At 42.4% G+C, this 19,484-nt stretch overlaps 1 protein-coding gene across 1 annotated transcript in view; it reads right to left on the bottom strand.

Moving 5' to 3' along the window:
* Positions 1–19,134, bottom strand: part of LOC126108571 (putative ankyrin-containing lipoprotein Lxx09580) — a 554,252-nt gene extending 535,118 nt beyond the window's left edge. The window contains exons 1-3 of the mRNA XM_049913862.1: positions 19,029–19,134; positions 5,824–6,400; positions 3,232–3,320 (exon numbers count right to left, since the gene is read on the bottom strand). Of these exons, the coding sequence (XP_049769819.1) occupies positions 3,232–3,320; positions 5,824–6,389 (655 nt within the window). The 5' untranslated portion in view covers positions 6,390–6,400; positions 19,029–19,134. The remainder of the gene's footprint in view (positions 1–3,231; positions 3,321–5,823; positions 6,401–19,028) is intronic.
* Between the last annotated feature and the right edge of the window lie 350 nt (positions 19,135–19,484).

The following is a 19,484-nucleotide window of genomic DNA, read 5'->3' as shown; positions in this document are numbered from 1 at the left end:
CCGACCTGTAGGGCATGGTGTAGAATTGCTGGTTCCTGAACTACCAGATGATTTAAATTCTATCCAACAGAAATATTTTTTGGTGTGCAATCTGATTTGCATGAACCAAATATTGATGAATTCCATTGTAATACAGAAAGTCTAGAGCCCAAAATGTTTACTCAGACCGATCTTAACAATTTGTTTATGGATCTGGGCTTAACGAAAGAAGAAGCTACACTGCTTGGCTCTAGATTAAAATAAAACTTATTAGCAGTTGGAACCAGCATATATATGTATAGAAAGAGAGAGGAGCAATTTTCCAAGCCTCAACAAGAAGGTGATTTAGTGTACTGCTCAGACATTCCCAATCTTATGAATGAGTTTGGTATTGAATATGAAAAGGACGACTGGAGGCTGTTTATTGATTCATCCGAAACTAGTTTAAAAGCTGTTTTATTACAAAATGGTAACATGTATGAATCTATACCTGTTGGATATTCTATACAAATGAAAGAAATCTATGAAAACCTAGAAATAGTGTTAAATGAAATAGGCTATTCTGCTTATGGTTGGATGATATGTGGCGATCTAAAAGTAGTATGCATGGTCCTTGGTCGGCAAGGTGGGTGGCTTTACCAAATTTCCATGATTCTTATGTGTATGGGACAGTAGTGTTAGGGATCAACACTGGTGCCGAAGACCTGCCCTGTGTGGAAGTCTTTAAAACCTGCTGAGAAGAACATTCTATGCAGAAACCTTGTAGATCCAATTAAATGTACTCTTACCACCCCTACATATAAAGTTAGGCCTAATGAAACAGTTTGTAAAGACTTTGCCTAAAGATGGACCATGTTTTACGTATCTCTGCCAAACGTTTCCATACCTTTCAGAAGCTAAACTAAAAGAAAGCATCTCTGTCAGACCTGACATTAGAAAATTGATGTTTGATGTTAACTTTGAATCCACAATGACCTTAAATGAGAAAGAATGATGGTTATCATTCAAGCAATTCGTTCCAAAGTTCGTAGGACATGAAAAAGACCCAGAATATGTTTCTGTTAAAGCTACAATGTTAAAGAAGTTTAAAACTTTAGGATGTTCAATGAGCCTGAAAGTTCACTTTTTCAACAGTCGCCTTGATTACTTCCCTCACAATATGGGAGATGTTAGTGAGGAGCATGGAGAGCGATTTCACCAGGACATTAAAGTGATGGAAAAACGCTACCAAGGCCGCTGGAACACCAACATGATGGGGGACAACTGTTGGTCACTTCACCGAGAAGTTCAGCAAGAAACTCATCGTAGAAAAAGCTACTGAGGTAGCTTAAAGGAAAAAGAGAAAGAAAATACAAACCTATTCCAGCTGACAAGTAAAAACTCTATTAACACATATCATTGTTTTAAGTAAGAACAACTGTAAATACAAACCATGTTTATGTTGTAACAAAGCATTTCATTAATGTCCCCATTTACCATATAGCATAGCATTTTTATACTATACAATAAAAAGAATAATGCTCGAAAACCATGGACGATAGAAAAAAAACTTGGGCTAGATTTGGATTCAGCTCATAAAAATCTATAAAGATCAGCTACCAAAGTAAAAAATGTTTTTCAAAAAACATTTTTCGTTGGCCCATGTTATTGTTCATTCAGTACATAACAAACAAACCAGCCAAGTATGGTTTGAAATTCTTTGCTATTTGTGAGGCCACATCATTCTACACATCATCAGTTGGTGGAACACAATCAATGCCCTTACAAGGTGTCAAATAAAGTATATAATACTATGCTTTGACTGGCAGAAACTGTGAATGGATCCAAATGGAATATTACTTTTGGTAATTGGTGTACTAGTTTTCCAATAGGAGTCCCACTTTTGCAGAAACAAATCACTTACAGTGACACTTTGAAAATAATAATGCTCAAACATTGTTGCAGTCCAATGTAGGAAACCCAAGAAAACCAAGAAGGATATTTTTGAAACAGTTGTCTCAACAACTTAGAGGAAGCTCAATAGTTACAGCATTCCACATTTTTACCCTTCCAAATGATCCCAAAATATTTTTGGCACCTTATAAATAGGAATAACCTTGACAACTGGAAGAGCCTGCAAACACAAGGAAGAGTCGCTGCATTATGCATGCAGGAAAAAGGAATGTTGTTACCAAAATTTGTTGTTGTCAGTCTAAGATGTTTATGTGCAAAAATCATTCTTCCATTGTCTGTGGAAACTGTACATGTGGCACTTTGAATGAAATGGTGGGACAGGAATAGTAAAATTTTGTGTATAAGTAACAACACGTCCAATAAATAACCTGAGTATGATGCAATTAGTGGTGTACAAGCAATATACACTGTAAAATACATGTCGACCAAATGTGATGTGAGATTATTGTGTGCGTTAGAAATTTGTGGTTAAATAAAAGAGTGGGATTTTGTAACTACCTATGAAGAATAAATAAAATTCAAACATTGAAATATATATTTATTTATGTAAAAAGCAAAGTAAAGTTCTTTCTCAATACCAAACATATTGAGGCAATATTTTTCGTGCCTCTAAAGAACATGAAGGCTGGTTGGCGACTACTGATGTTACAAAACTGACATGACAGCTCAAGTGTTAAAATGGTTACTCAACTAACGTTTTTCAGATCTTTTCCTAATGAGAAAGAATACTTACATTACTTAAGTTACTATCCATGTTGTACCTATTGCTGAGTTGTTACTGGAGTAGAAAATGCACTACACAGTGATGGGTGCAAACAATGGATGCAGGACTTCATTTAAAGATAATGTTAAGTCATGACGTGATGCTTTGATTGTTTTCCTCCTGATTTTTGTTGCCTTGTAAACTTCACGTGAGTATCCCTACGATCTGCTGGTGATTGTTATTTCTAGCAAGGTCCAGTGGTGTGTTTCCCCTGTCATTCCTTGCGCCCCTGTCAGATCCTGCCTCCAGCAGCGCAGCTGCCACTTCTGTGTGACCATAGGATGCCGCAAAGTGCAGTGGCGTCCACCCACAGTCACCCTTGGCGTTGGGGTCTGCAGAACAAGCCACCAGCAGCTGCACCACAGCCGTGTGGCCTTTCCATGCAGCTAAGTGCAGAGGTGTGCTCTCCTTCCTGTTCCTGTCTTCCAGGCCTGCTCCGCACTCCACCAGAAACTTCACTGCATCTACGTGTCCCTCCCTCGCTGCACAATGCAGGGCGGTCCCCATGTACTTGTCCCTCACTCCTAAGTCAGCACCAGCAGCGAGCAGAGTCCGTATCTCCTCCACTGCCCCCTCCTCAGCTGCCTGGATCAGCCTCCTGCCTTTCTCCTCGACCGAAAGACTCCTGTACAGAACATTGAAGTTCTTACACTTTACTGTAAACACAAAGATCAAATGAAGGTAATTGTCATAGCAATGAAACTGTATGAAAACGCATCTGGCCAGTGAAAAATTAAAAAAGTAGCAGCATCCCATCTGTGATGTGGGATAGTCTGAAAGTCAATGTAAAAGATATGTATGTATATCAGCATGTTCTCATCAAAGTTTTCATTCACGTACCATTACAACTTACTACAATTCAACTCATGAGTGAGTTATCGCATTTTACAATAATTCATTCTAGACACAAAGTTCCTTTGAAATCAGGATGTTACAGTTAACCACTTGTTGACCTCTGTAGAAACATGTACTTAATACAGCTAACACTGGATCTCTGAACAGCAATATCTTCTGACACTTTAAAGGGAAAACACAAAACTAATCAAATCTCTAGGAATTTGATGGCAATGTCCTCAAATGGCAGCATAAAATTTCAATCCAGTTAGTAAAATTCTGTGCATGCCATCACCAATTAGAGAAAATTACAGCTTTGCAGAAAACAGTTTGTTGACATATTACAGATATAACAATGATATTAAGTCCATTACACACACACACACACACACACACACACACACACACACACAAGCATGTGCACATGCACTCAAATAGATTATTGTGGCGGCCATGTCTAAATATTACATCAGAAAGACCTATAGCCTCACAGTAAATTAACAATTCAAGCACTTGTGTACATATTATATGTATTCCTATAACCCAACCTTAGCTTCCTGGACACACTGTACAATACATGCAGCTCATGTAAGAACTAAGAAATAGCACCAAAGTGTAGCACACATTCTGAGACACCGACAAACAGAGAGGAGAGGGAAATGTGTGGCACACACAAAGTTGCTGTGTTACTGTTGTGTGGGCTGGTCTGATGTCTTGTGGGTACACAAGGAATAAACTGCTACACCCTACTGCCCCTGTGCTTGCAGCACCTTGTGTACTGGATGGCTTGCACACACAACCAGACTGGGAACCATACCATTTCCCTTAGTGCCTGATACATTTCATTTTATGTGCATTAAGAGCTATATTGTTGGCAGTTAACAGAATAATTTGTTACCAAAACTGTTGGCATAATGCGTACATGTACTATGGAGGTGGAAGCGAATAATGCAACACACAGACCTGTGGTATTGTCCTCTACTGTGGCAGACACATGCCGTGGTAGTGTGAGAGGAGCACCAGTGTGAGAACTCCTCCATCATCACCATCAGGGAGGACTATGGTGGAGGACACAATCGAAAGTTTGAGTTTTATTCAAATCTCATGTGGCAACCGAGAACTTTTCAGGCAAAGACTGTCATAGCCAACGCCAGCCGTTGATTACACTGACTGGTGTGTAACACTATTAAGTAGACTTTTTTTTTATTAGGACATGCCGAGTTTTAATATCCACCAATGAAATCACCACTTTTGTTGGCACTTTATGGGATGTTTGTGAAAGCTGGAACTGCTAGACTGTAGAATGCTGAAGTGTGCAGATGTCCGCTTGTCAGCTCTAAGGTGTCGTCTTCGTCGCTGAATGCATAGTGAGAGACGTTTATTTGGGAGTGAGGTAACAGTGGTACACTTCCCTGCACCAAAAAGCTTCGACAGGTAAGCGCTTACAGCATGGTAACACGAGAAATGCAAACTGTAAATATGTTGCTGCCCTCGTTGATTCAACATACTAACATGTTCTTGGTGCTGGTATAGATTGACATGCTTACTTTTTATCTTCAACTTCTCTTTATCCAGCAGTATGCCATTCATAGCGATCTTATTGCCTCTAGCACCAGCAGCTACAGTGACACGAAACACCTGAAGTATTCTTACTGTAAAGAGGTTATGGTGACCTGTAGGTCACGCAAAACAAATTCCAAAAATGCTCCTGCTTAACTACAAACTACACACACAGTCATGTCTCTTACTGTAGAGAGCAGCACATCTTTGTGACCACAGCAAGAATGTCACATGCCGGGAGCATTGTTAACATAATCTTTGTTTGGAAACCAGATGCCAACATCTAACAATGTGTTGTACATAGACAATGTAACAAATTAATTACTGCAAATAAATGGAACATGTTAAAGATGAAAACAATTTTTGAAGCTATCAAAAATTTGGCTCATCCCTGATTTTGGGTAGCTAACTTATCTACTAATAAACACAGTTCCATCCAGAGATCCAGTGAATCAGTCATGAGAATACAATGAAAGCTTTGTGAGCTATCAGCCAGTGGCTTTTGTAGCTGTCAACAGAGATGTATTTCACAGTGTGGACACATGCAAGGAAATTCAATGGCAAACATTGTAAACTTGAAAACACACAGACACACACACACACACACACACACACACACACACACACACACACACAGAGAGAGAGAGAGAGAGAGAGAGAGAGAGAGAGAGAGAGAGAGAGAGAGAGGGAGGGAGCACTGGGCAACACAGATAAGCACATATTCTCATATTTACCTGATTTCTTCTGGTGGCTCAGCAAGCAGGTGACTCACTTCAATCAAATCTTCAGTGTGGCTACGCATCATGTCTGCCCAGCCCTGTGTAGCCATTACCCGGAAGTTGTGGTCTTTTATGAAGGCGACTGAAGCCGGAGTCAGGCTCGGGCAGCAGTGCCTCACTGCCAGGGCGGCTGTGGCTGCCGCGTTCTCCACAGTCAGCTGAGTGGCCAGCTGCTGCTCACAAGCAGCCTTCAGCGCCGACAAGCCGTACTTATCAGCAGCTGCCAGCGTTTGTGGGGTCAAGCTGGACAGCCGAGGGGCCTGGAGGGTGTACGTGTATGACAGCAGCTGGCGCAAAACTGGGCCCTCCATATCCGTGATGCTGACTTCACCTGTGCTGGCCTCCAGTGTGTCGTGCTGGAACATGGCCGCGAAGACGGGGCTCCTGGCGGCCAGGACTGCCCTGTGTGCCACCAGACGCGTCTGCCCTGCCACCAGAATCACTATGGCGCCGTCACTCTCATCGAGGAGAGCACCCAGATCCACAGCTGCGGTCTCCTGAACTTTCTTGGTGGCCAACATGGTGGTTGATTCTGAAACATGTCACCACTGAGCAGCTCTTTGTCCTTACAACAGCACCCTCAGCATTTGTATATGGTACAGAGACCTGTGTCAAGAAACAGTTCGTAAAAGGTACCCATAACAGATGAATTACAACACCAAGTTATCATTGGTATGTCAAACTACACAGGTGAACAGCAGCGAATCTTCACCCCAATTTAGAAGATTTTCCACAATGTGTTCTCAGATAGACTGGAGATGTAGCTCCATAAATTTGTAGCTACCGCACAGTCACCAAAATCGATGTCTAGCAAACTACTAAGAACGTCATAAATAGCTACAGTAAACGATGTATCTTACTAATCGCTCATCGTATTAAGGAATCTGTTTACACTGCTCTTAACAGCTATTTCCCGTACGTTGTCTTGCATGGCTTGGATCAAACAGTCAGTTAACCAGTCCGACTGTGACTCATCAACACACTCGACACATTCCAAGAGGACGACACCCAACCACAAATAGGAAAAAATGTTGAGCCAGAAATATAGAACACATCAGCCGTCCAACTAACATATGTGTTATCGTTCTGGAATTGATCTCCCCTTATCACAGCACTGTAGATAATACTAATAAAAGGATAGTTTTTACTGACATTACTCCTCCATTATGTAATTTTTTTTTCAAACATCCAAAGCTTTTCTCTGCTCATGCTCACGTTCAATGCAATTAGTGTCAGCATACACTTTGTGGTGAACTACCCAGTGACTGGTATTCCCACATGTAACCTGTATGCCCCGCTACTAATTGATCTGGACAGTCACTGGCGATTGCTGAGAACTGATTCATGCTCCCCCACTTCAAATTAACGACCAAATACACGGAATTTTTAAAACAAAAATTTGGAACCTAACTGTAGAGGAAGTATTATTAATCATTTCTTTAAAACTTTTACGAAGAAATAACTACTCTGTATCACAATCATGTCATAGAAAATGAATATAAGGTCAAGGATAACAGATCTAATATTCAGTTGCAACTCACCGCAGCTGTATATGAGAAATGCTAAACATAATCTCTTGATCGCTCTGAATTTTATTTCAAAACAAAAGTTTGGGAAGTGAGGATCTTCTTGGATTTCATTTCAGTTCTTACCTATGAGGTGACAGAAGGCGTGTTTAATTGGGATCTGTGTACCATCTCACTTTCCGAATAATCATCACAACTTTTCTGGTAAACTTGTTTGCATTCATTATAGGATCCTCTTCGTGAGAACGTATTGATTTCGTTATTTGAGTTTTCTTAAACACTACCCTTTTCTCGCGAACATGGAGGTAATGAGAACACACACATACGCAAGTGTAGAGTTATCCCCTTTCCTACATCTTGTCGTTACCCTAAAGACGGAGAACCCCTCTCTACGATGTATTCCGATTACTCCCTCGGTACAAAGCATTCTCCCGCTCGCGCGTGTGTGCTTGTGTGTGTGTGTGTGTGTGTGTGTGTGTGTGTGTGTGTGTGTGTGTGTGATGCTCCTCCCATATAGAGGATGTCCATAGTTAAATCTCCACTTTCAAAACACCACTGCTCAGAATGGCGTCAGATTTGAACATCGTATTACTGACACAGGGGAACACATGATGGAACAAAAAAAAAAGGCTAAAGAACATTTTGCCAATAGATGATGGTGTAAAGCTGTTAAATTAAAATGCGTTCGGTTTCAAATCACAGGTCAACTGCAATACAAAGGCTGCGGTTTAGGTTGCACATTACACCAGCTGTACTGTTCAATGTGCGCAACTGCACAAGTTTGGCAGTCTTAACAGATGTGGCAGTGTTACTAAGGCAAGCCGATCCACCGCGCCGAGATCGTAGCACATCGGAGGGGAGAAATCGGTTTTTAATTGTGGTGGGGCCAAAACCCGCAACGTGACATCTGTTTCTGACTGCCGTGAGACTGGCGCGAGGCACGTACAGTAAGCTGCCCACCGCTTTGAGCCACGAGTCGAAACTGAGAAACAGAGTGTTCCACGACAGATGGAAGTGTCTCGGGGGTCACGCTGACAAGACGTCGTGCATGTGTGCCTCCAATTCAGCAACGTTCGTAACTGAAGCACCGAGCGTCTCATCTTTCAGATAACCTCACAGCCAGAAGTCACACGGATCAAGATCAGGTGAGCTGGATGGCCAGGCAGATAATTCAGCCATTCCCGAACTGGCTCTGAGCAACTGCTTCACTCGCTGTGCAGTGTGTGAAGGAATGTCATCTTGCACAAAAATGATCCTATCCACAGACACACGAGCTATTAAAGGGTTGGAATGACGTTGGTGCGCGAAAGACACTCACATCATCAACCAGTGACGGTAAAGGTAACAGGACCCACAGGACTCATCCCCTCGGGGAATTACGGCCTTGCGATAAACGATGAAGTCCACCGATTCCTTTGCAGAATGAAGTGATACCGTTTGATGGCCGTCCATATTTTCTGTTCCCCATATTCTGCGTATTCACATGTCGTTGGAAATGGGCTTCGTCTGTCCACAGAGTGTTCCACAGCCACTCATTTTCCACTTCCATGAGAGCAAGAAATTCCAGAGCGAAAATCAGTCTTGCTGGCAGGTCAGCAAGAAGCTCCTGAACATGGGTAATTTTGTACGGATAGCAGTTCAGGATGTTTCGTAGGATTTTGAGCATTGCGTCGCAGGCGTGGCCAACGTTGGAGTAACTCCCTGTGCACTGCATTTTTGTGCACCACTGCTCGACCGCTCCTGCAATGCTGTGTTCTCATCTGTCAGAGATCGAATGAACTGCATCAGATTGGATGCAGGATGTACATACGAGTTATGTCTGCACTCGTGACAAGAATGTTTCCAACCAGCGTTGGTCTGGGGGTGTTAGCAGCAAAAGCTGAGAGCGAGAAACCGCGACGCACGAAAGTAGCAAAAGAGAGCTATGTATATGTGTTTATAACGGGATTAACTCAGTTCCTCAAACATTATTTCCATATGTTGCATACATACACCCATCTCGGATCTAGGCTCTGATAGCTGCAGTTGATCAGAATTTCGAAGACTATTTCCATCTTGTACCATTAGAGTCTATATTTATCATAAATTCTGACAGCCCTAGTTGTATTATATTTGGAGTTATTAACTTACAAGAAAATATAAGCAGATGTCATCGTTATGTGGTCATGGAGTAGTATTTTGTAATAATCTGTGGACAGATAGCTGTACTTAAGATACGGCTAAACTCTGCACTCAAGTGCCGTTTGTAGATACTCTGGCTGGGTTTGGAAATCTGGAGAGGTAAGCAATAAGAAGATACACTGATCAGCCAAGACATTATGACCATCGACCTACCATCTATATAAACCTGTCCAGGCTATACCAGCGTCACCTGGCGAGAAATGATTGATCGTCAGATACACACATGGTGCATGTAGTATGAGTGAACATGCTGTCCATATATAGAATGATGAGGGTGCACGATCTATCTGAGTTTGACCAAGGGCTGATGGCGATGGCTTGGTGGCTCAACGCGAGTATTTCGGAAACTGCACGACTTGTATTCTACGAGTGCTGTGATGAGTGTCTTCAGCACATGGCTAAAACAAGGTGAAATCAAGTCCAGACGTCGTTGGTTAGTTGGCCATCCCTCATTCGACGTGTTGTACGTCGTAGGCCTTGCAGACTGGTAAAATAGATCAGTCAACGAACTGTGGCAGAACTAAAATCAGACTTTACCCCAGGGCGGAGTACACAAGTGTGTTAGAAGACACACTGCACTGAACACTCCTAACGATTGTCCTCCGCAGCCGATGAGCGATGCATGTGCCAATGTTAACACCAACAACATCGGCAGCTACAACTGAAATGGGCATGTAACCACTGGCACTGGACATGGCACAGTGGCAGAGCACAGCATAGTCTGATGAATTCCTACACCTTCTTCATCATGCTGACGGGAGTGCGCGAATCCGTCACCTTCCAGGGGAACCACTCCTCGATACCTGTACTGCGGGACGGAGACAAGCTGGAGGCGGCGCCATTATGCTCTGCGGGAAATTCACGTGGGCATCCGTGGATCCAGTGGAGCTCGTGCAAGGCACCCTGACTGCCAAAGAGTATCGTACACTGGTTGCAGGCCACATACACTCCATCACGACGATCATGTTTGCGTCGGCTGAGGCATTTTTCAACAAGATAATGTGACACATAACAAGGCCAAGCGTGCAATGGAGTGGTTCAAGGAACACAGTGGCGAGTGCTAATTGACGTGACAGCCCCCAGCTCGCCAGATCTGATGCTCATCAAACACATCTGGGATGTGGTTCTACATAACGTCAGAGCTCTTTGCCCCCGTCCCCGGAATTTACGGGAATTGGGTGACTTGTGTACAGATGTGGTGCCAACTTCCTCCAGCGACCTACCAAGACCTCATTACTTCCATGCCATGACACATCACGGCTGTTATCGGTGGTAATGGTGGACATACCAGCTGTTAGGTAGGTGGTCCTAATGTTCTAGCTGATAAGTATATACATTTTTATACATTTCCATAGACTCTGGAAAAATATGTAAAAGACTAAAATTTTGGAAAATGTAGAAAAATCCAGACCCTAAATGGTAATACAGGATATCTCTACTCATACAGAGGGAGTATTCGAAATTTGAGGCATAAGCACTAGATTATAATAACAGAGGCATGATGTCACACATAAACTTAGAAAAAAAGACTGTGCATTCTACAGAGATATTGTGTCAACTACCACATCCCACTAGTTCTGCGTCTGTGAGGACATTATAAGTCTAAAACAGAATGAGATGTTTAGGCAATACATAAATTGGACTAAGTATCACTTCAGATCCATGAACACAGAAATAAGAAAAGTTAATGGTTTAACTAATACACATACAGTACAACTACAAGAAAAGCTATGCTTTCTCATATAACGTTGCTCTTATGTAGCGTGTCTTGCCCTTTACGATGTATCAAACACAAATGTGCCAGAAAATCTTTAAATAATGGTATAAATGGCTGGTCTTTGGGACCTGTAATTTTTCGAAATGGCTGCTTCTCAAACCCTTAACTTTTGAATGAGAGTCAAACGCTTCGAAATTTTACGAATTCATCACGCTTTCTCACATGTAACATAATTCATCTTGCGTGAAAGGAAACATACTTTGAAAGTAACGCTTCTCAAACCACCATTCGCAATATTTTCCCGCAATCTGTTACAAACGTGAAGAGTTGCGACGTCACGCTCGTCGAAGGCGAAAGCAGTTTGTTGTTACGAAATAATGCACAGTCTTTGCCCTAAATCTTCGATTTGGGTCTTCTTGTGTTGTTTATGGTTTATTGCTGCATTATTATTCTGTGCTAGCGGTATAAAGCAAAATTACAAAAATTTAATTGAAATCTGCAAAAACAAAAAACATCAGAATTTTTAAAATTCCCGCCTTTCCCAGTTGCCCTGGATGCAATGCTGTGCTCTGTAGGCGTATTACTTAACACAGAAATGAGCATACGGCAATGTGGGCCGGGAGTCCCCCATACGGGAAAGTTCGGTCGCCGAGCGCCAAGTACTTAACTGCATTCGACGCCACACTGGGCGACTTGTGCGTCGGAGAGGGGGATGAAATGATGAGGAGGACAACACAACACCCAGTCCGTGAGCAGAGAAAAATCTCTTGCCCCAGCCGGCAATCGAACCTGGGCCACTTGGTGGGGCATTCAGCCACGCTGATCACTCAACTAACGGGAGTGGATAGATATGTGACATGAAAATCACTTACACAAAGTACCAAACAACGATACCGACTGTTGTATTTCAGACTGTATCTTGGTGAAATTGCTATGCTGGATGGGTGTCTAGTCTTGGTAAGAAAATTACATTTCAAATGGAGTACGGAATGCATCTGTCTAGCCGCTATAGTCTGGAACCGCGCGGGCGCTACGGTCGCAGGTTCGAATCCTGCCTCGGGCATGGATGTGTGTGATGTCCTTAGGTTAGTTAAGTTTAAGTAGTTCTTAGATCTAGGAGACTGATGACCTCAGCAGTTAAGTCCCATAGTGCTCAGAGCCAATTGAATTGGATGCATCTCCTGTAGTTTCAATGGAACATTGGTGGATAGTAGGACGGAATGGGTGACTGGCTATTTGCTACACGGAAATCTATTCGTCAGCGAAGTTACTTGGGTCTGACAATTGCTATGGAACAAAGTTGCTGATAATGATACTAGGGAATATGTTATGGTTTGAAGTTACGCACTCGCAAGTATGGCGGGCAAAAGCACCACCGTCCCATAGGGTTTTGCTCGTGTTAAGAACATGAAAAACTCGGTGACACTCATTGTCTCAATGAGGGTAAATCTCAAAATGCAAAGAATATCTATACGTCTCTTCTAACCAGGCAGTTACCTGACTGTCTTGCTGGCAAAAATGTAGATACCTAAAGGGTTCAATCTGTCAGTGAGACTTAAGCCATTACTTGTTAAATTATACACTGAAGCGCCAAAGTAACTGGTACAGGCATGTGTATTCAAATACAGAGATGCGTAAACATGCAGAATACGGCGCAGCAGTCGGCGACACCTGTATAAAACAAGTGTCTGGCGCTTTTGTTCGATCGGCTACTGCTGCTACAAACAGCAGGTTATCAAGATTTAAGCGAGTTTGAACGTGGCGCACGAGTGATCGGAGACAGCGTCTCCGAGGTAGCGATGAAGTGGAGATTTGCCCGCACGACCATTTGACGAGCGTACCGTGAATAACAGGAATCCGGCAAAACATCAGATCTCCAACATCGCTGCGGCCGGAAAAGGACCTGCAAGATCGGGACCAACGACGACTGAAGAGAATCGTCCAACGTGACGGAAATGCAACCCTGCCGCAGATTGCTGCACATTTCAATGCTGGGCCATGAACAAGTGACAGCGTACGAACCATTCAGCGAAACATTATCGATACGGGCTTTCGGAATCGAGGGCCCACTACTGTACCCTTGATGACTGCACGACACAATGTTTTACGCCTCGCCTGGGCCCGTCGACACCGACACTGGACTGTTGATGGCTGGGAATATGTTGTCTGGGCGGACGGGTCTCGTCTGAAATTGTATCGAGCGGGTGGGCGTGTACGGGTGTGGAGATAATGTCATGATTCCATAGACCCTGCATGTCAGCAGGGGAGTGTTCAAGCTGGTGGAGGCTCTGTGATGATGTGAGGCATGTGGAGTTGGAGTGATATGGGACCCCTGACACGTCTAGATACGACTCTGACATGTGTGCATAAGTATCCTGTCTGATCAACTGCATCCATTTACGTCCATTGTGCATTCCGACGGACTTGGACTATTTCAGCACGACAATGCGACAAGCCACAAGTCCAGAATTGCTACAAAGTGAATCCGGGAACACTCTTCTGAGTTTAAACACTTCCGCTGCCCACCAAATTCCCCAGACATGAACATTATTGAGCATATCTGGGATGTCTTGCTACGTGCTGTTCTCCACACTCTCATACTCTTACGGATTTATGGACAGCCCTGCAGGATTCATGGTGTGATTTGCCTCCACCACTACTTCAGACATTAGTCGAGTCCATGCCAATTACAGCACATTGCGTGCTCGTGGGGGCCCTACAGGATATTAGGCAGATGTACCAGTTTCTTTAGCTCTTCAATGTATATTATTTTCGTCTGTGGCATATGAAAGTGTTCGTAGAGGTTTTCAACAACTTAACGGTATGCGGAACGTGATGGAAGAGCAACGATATAACATCGCAGCTGATGTTAACTGGAAGTTATGCTTTTTCTTTACTGTAGGGTATGTTAACTTGGGAGTTACTTCGTTCATAAATGTGTAAGATTATGCATCCACGTGAACTGGACTGTAGGAGAGATTAAAGTGTTGTCAAGAATTTGCGCGGAACTTACTGAAAAATGTTGTACAATTTTTTTCTATACGCCTTTGCAAACCCCGAAAATGAGACGACTTACGGATTTACGAGCAAAAGAAAGTTGAAGCCGGCCCGCACTGAATCCATTAACGTGTGTATTCGGCAGTGTTCACTGAAGTGTCTCAACAAAATAAACTTATATAAAAAATCTCTGAGAACTAGCGTCAGGAGTTGGTCTGTAGTCATGCAGGGCGGGAGCCATTCCAGCAGGCGAGGTAAAGCAGCATCTCATGTACCTGACGTCCAGTGAGTAAACGTTGTCCCGAAACAATAAGACACTGAGGATGTTTCGAAACCGGTCGATATAGGTAAAATTAATTGCAGTAAAATGATGAAAAGCGTAATATTGATGGTTAAAGATATTCATTAATTGAAGACGTCTATTTCGGGAAAAAGTGGTCTAAATTAACTAGCTCGTAAATTGTCTTTAATACACTTAACGTTTCTATAATTTTTTAATTTGAATGGTACTTTGCTTTACCAGAGGATTAACGAGTGAATATTTATTCGCATTTGCAATACGTTTCAGGCGCAATTTGTAAAGTATTGACGACTCACACCTGAAACAGAGAGAGAGAGAGAGAGAGAGAGAGAGACAACACTTCTAGACGTACACAACATCGAACGTAACAGAATATACTTCTATCAGTCTAATGAAGAAGTCACAAAGGTGAAGGCGAGTACAAAATTTTGGACATGGCGGGACGCGAATCATTCCCACAGTTACCTTCTGCTCTGTAACTCAGCACTTATAACCCCTACATCACAATGAACTAATGCAAGCGCAGCCTCCGTACCGTAACTTAAATGTAATGAAGGCTTTACCTGCCCACACGTCATTACATGTCGTTTATTCATAACAAATTGTACCAAAAATGACGTTTTTTCTTTGCAAAGGTTCGATGTGCTGTTGCCTTGAAACGGCATACTTTCATAATACGCAGGCGAGACTAACTTCCCACCCCCATGTGTTGAGATTTCGCCCCTCCCCTTTCCCCCCCCCCCCCCCCCCCCCGCCAACAGAGCTGACTGCCCATGACTTTTAATGGAAGTACACACGAACAAGAATTCAGAAAATTATCGGTCAAACTATTCCAAAGCATAAGCAACCGTTTGTCAAAGATGAGGAAAACGTTATTCTACCTGACAATTTCATGTAGCGTACACCGTTACTACCTATGCCACAGTATTTTCCTACGAGGGACGGTCCGAAAAGTTTCTAGCCCGAGAAGGTTACCGTAATGTCTCGCACAAACAACGTCACCTACTTTTATGGTGGCCTTTTGTGGATGTGCAAGTCAAATTTCGCGGCTCCGGCTTCGTTAGTTTTGCCGCTAGGATGCGTTGTATACCGTAGTGCGAGCTAAATGGCAGTTAACGAGACACTCAAGAAACGTGCTGTGTTTGAATATCTTCATTTGAAGCGAATGACGCCCTAGAAAATGGAGCAGGACATGCGAAATACACTTAACAAGAGTGCTTGTCCGCAGCTCGTGGTCGTGCGGTAGCGTTCTCGCTTCCCGCACCCGGGTTCCCGGGTTCGATTCCCGGCGGGGTCAGGGATTTTCGCTGCCTCGTGATGACTGGGTGTTGTGTGATGTCCTTAGGTTAGTTAGGTTTAAGTAGTTCTAAGTTCTAGAGCACTGATGACCATAGATGTTAAGTCCCATAGTGCTCAGAGCCATTTCAACCATTTGGAGAGTGCTTCGTCTTACGCGACAGTGAAAAACTGGGTGTCCGACTGCAGACGTGGATGAACGAGTGTGGGGGACGCGCCAAGGAGCGGAAGGCGTGTCAGCGCTGCCACAGTGACTGCACTTCACGATGCGATGCTGCAGGATCGTCGAGCAGCATCGCAGCACACTGAAGCCACATTTGGAACCTCCCACGGGCGTGCGCATTACATTGTTGTGAATGTTTCGGGAATGCGGGAAGTTTCATCTCGGTGGATCCCGAAAGATTTGAATGCAGATCAGAAACAGGAGCGTGTGCAGTGTTGTGAAGAAATCGTCCGCCAATCTAAAACGGATGAAGAGAGGTTTCTTGCATGGTATGTGACAATGGACGAAACGTGGGTACACCACTTTCATCCTGAGACAAAACAACACTCACAACAATGGAAACATCCTTCGTCCCCTACCCTCAAAAAAAATTTCAGGTACAAACACCAGCCGCTAAGGTGATGGTATTGGTCTTCTGGGATGCAGAAGGGGAAATGATGGAGGATTGCTTGCAAAAGGGCGTTAACTATCAATGAATCGTACTATCGCACCCACCTGCGCCGTTTGAGAGAAGAGATAAAGATAAAAAAAAAGGCGCGGAAAATTGGCGAGCGGAGTGCTTTTGCATCAGGACAACGGACAAGCGCACAAAGCCCTCGCAACACTGGAAACTCTGCGTGACTGCCAGCTCGAACTGCTACGTCATCCACCATATTCTCCGGATTTGGCTCCATGACATTTTTTTTCTTTTCCCAAACATAATAAATGACCTCAAAGGACGACAATTTCACAATAATGATGCAGTAATTGGTATTGTGAACGCTTGGTTAGACTCTAAATCGAAGACCTTTTATTTTAATGGTTAGCAGAAGTTATCTGAGCATGGTTGTTAAGTGTATTAGTGTACACGGGTATTATATTGAAAAATAAATTGGTATTATGAAATTTCTGTCATTGTTTATTTGTTAGGGTAAAAACTTTGACCCCCTCGTAATTATCGTGAAACATTATTTTCAAACAATACGAGTCATATGAAATGCACTCTAATAAGCATATTTTCGTATTTCGATCAAAAAAATCGCAAGTCAAGTGAGTGAATCAAAGTCTTGCTGATGATGTATATTGTGTGAAAATGAAACCGAAAGATGTAGTACAACAAAATTATTGTTGACCTGGAGCATGTAGCAAAAATAAAAAATAAAATAAAAAAATGGAAACACCTAATACCAGCTACGCTGGGAGATAGAAACGTTTAATGGTCATTGTTGGTTATCTCGTGTATTATTCAGTGCATTGCCATTGTTCTGAAAGAACCAAAATAGTGCAGAGGTATTCGAGACGCACAGTTTGACATGGGAAACATCTGGTCTATTAAGTCAGGAAACTGTCGAAACTGACCAACAAGAAATACCTAAACTACAGTGCATGCACGTCACATGAGATTGTCAATATTCTCTCGGTCTCATTGAGCCAACTATTAGAGCAAGAGAAAATTAATAGAAACTTTCACGTAGTAAAATTTATTTGTACTGCGACACGTTTTGGCTAGAGGCCATGGTTGTCTGGTAATTCAAGAAAACTGTGCAAAACATTTAACGTTTTCTATCTTGAAAAATATTGGGAATACCAACTAAACAACTTGCATGATAAAATTTACAATGCAAACAGAACAAAAACAATCATTAAACTTTTGACATCTAAAAATGAGAAATAACAGTCACCACCAGTTTCAAATATATAGAGAAGCTAACCTACTACGATTGACACTATCATAAACGAAAACTCCCGACACTCAAATTCGCTTAAATACGCAACTTTCATAACAATGATTAAAGTTCTGTTATAGTTAGCTCTCGATGATAACTAGATGCAAAAGAAAAAAACTCTGGAATACTTGAAACAAAGAGATGACTTCAATCCCAAAATAGTTCTAAAGTTACATGAACAGCATGCAAAACCATAAAGCAGGTGGCAAGAGTAAAGAAACAACATTAAAATGAGAAGAAAGAAAATCACAAACTAATCCTACCTGTGTTACAACACCATATGTAGGGCAAATATCAGAAAAGGAAACAAAACAAAATCAGCATTTCTTACTAATAACTTCAAGGCTAAAATACGATAAGAAATAGTACCTCGATATTCTACTTGTATTTAATAAGCCTAGAATATAAGCCAGAAAATATGTGTCCTTAAAATTCTACACAAAGTAGCTTAATGACAACCTATGAACATTTTGGAGAAAATGGAAATTTACACTCATACAGAAAAATGTCCAGAGTACATCCCCAACTATGACAGAATTTAAACATGAAAAATATTTCTAAAATTTTATTTCTGCTGTAAAAGAAAAAGGGTAAATTATAGCGATAAACACAAAATAACAGAATGCTTGTAGGTGCAAACACCTCATAATACTATCTCTGAAAAATTAAACGTGATAACAGACTTTTCGAGGAATATAAATTCATTTTCAAACATACAGCATCGCTGGAGGATGAAGCAAATGAAAAGCAAACATATAAATGATATGATCAGATAATAAAAAGGCAACCGACATTTACGCTGCAAGAAGCTGTAAGGACCACATGATATCAGCTAAGACCTCAGCATAAGGTGGCATATGGAGACGTTGACTAAAACAGACGTAAGGTACAATTTTACACGTATTAAACCATCTTCACAGGTACAGTTCATAATGGAAAGACGCCGAAACGAGGTCGCCGTGCAACTTTATCATTGCGAGTAAATAAATAAACCGTACATCAAAAATGTTTAACCTAAAGTAAGTCATTCTTTCATTTTCATTGCGTCTCTTCTCTTCTGAAAAAAAACTGGGTGACAAGAGCTAAGAAACTGCAATGATAAGATTCCCATGAAATCAGCAGAGTAGTACTTTTGTTTCGGAGGAAGTTTCGTTACCATTATTGTTCGCCAAACGTTTGCGACACGAAAACATTACTAGGCTCGTTTCCCTACCTGCTGTTTCCGCACACACTCTCGCCTGTCCTGCTGTAGGAAACGAACTGAACGCCGCTCGCTGCGCCACGCGTCGCGAGAGAATGTTCCAGAACTGGCGGAGCAGCTGGTCTGACGTCACACTGTCCCCCCCCTCCTCCCCACTACCACCCACACACACACCACGGAGAGTGCTGCCGCAGAAGGTCGAAAGCCAGAGGCGTTGACCTTCGCTTAACGTTGGTACTGCACTATCTCTGACAAAGAAATAAGATCCTTATTCGCCAAATTGTTTTGACAAAGATCTTTGACAGCGCGCTGAAAAGGGTTATTACACTCTCGTCATATTTTTCATCAAATTTCAAGGTAACGGACAACAACAACTTGTTATTACGCACTGCAGTTGCTAGTACCGCAATTGCACTGTGTGCGTATTTGGAAGAAAAGCGACGCAAAAAAAAGGATACATACTTGGTT

The sequence above is a fragment of the Schistocerca cancellata genome, chromosome 11 (genome assembly GCF_023864275.1).
Source record: "Schistocerca cancellata isolate TAMUIC-IGC-003103 chromosome 11, iqSchCanc2.1, whole genome shotgun sequence".
NCBI classification, from domain to species: Eukaryota; Metazoa; Arthropoda; class Insecta; order Orthoptera; family Acrididae; genus Schistocerca; species Schistocerca cancellata.
This window is presented reverse-complemented; position numbering and strand designations above follow the sequence as displayed.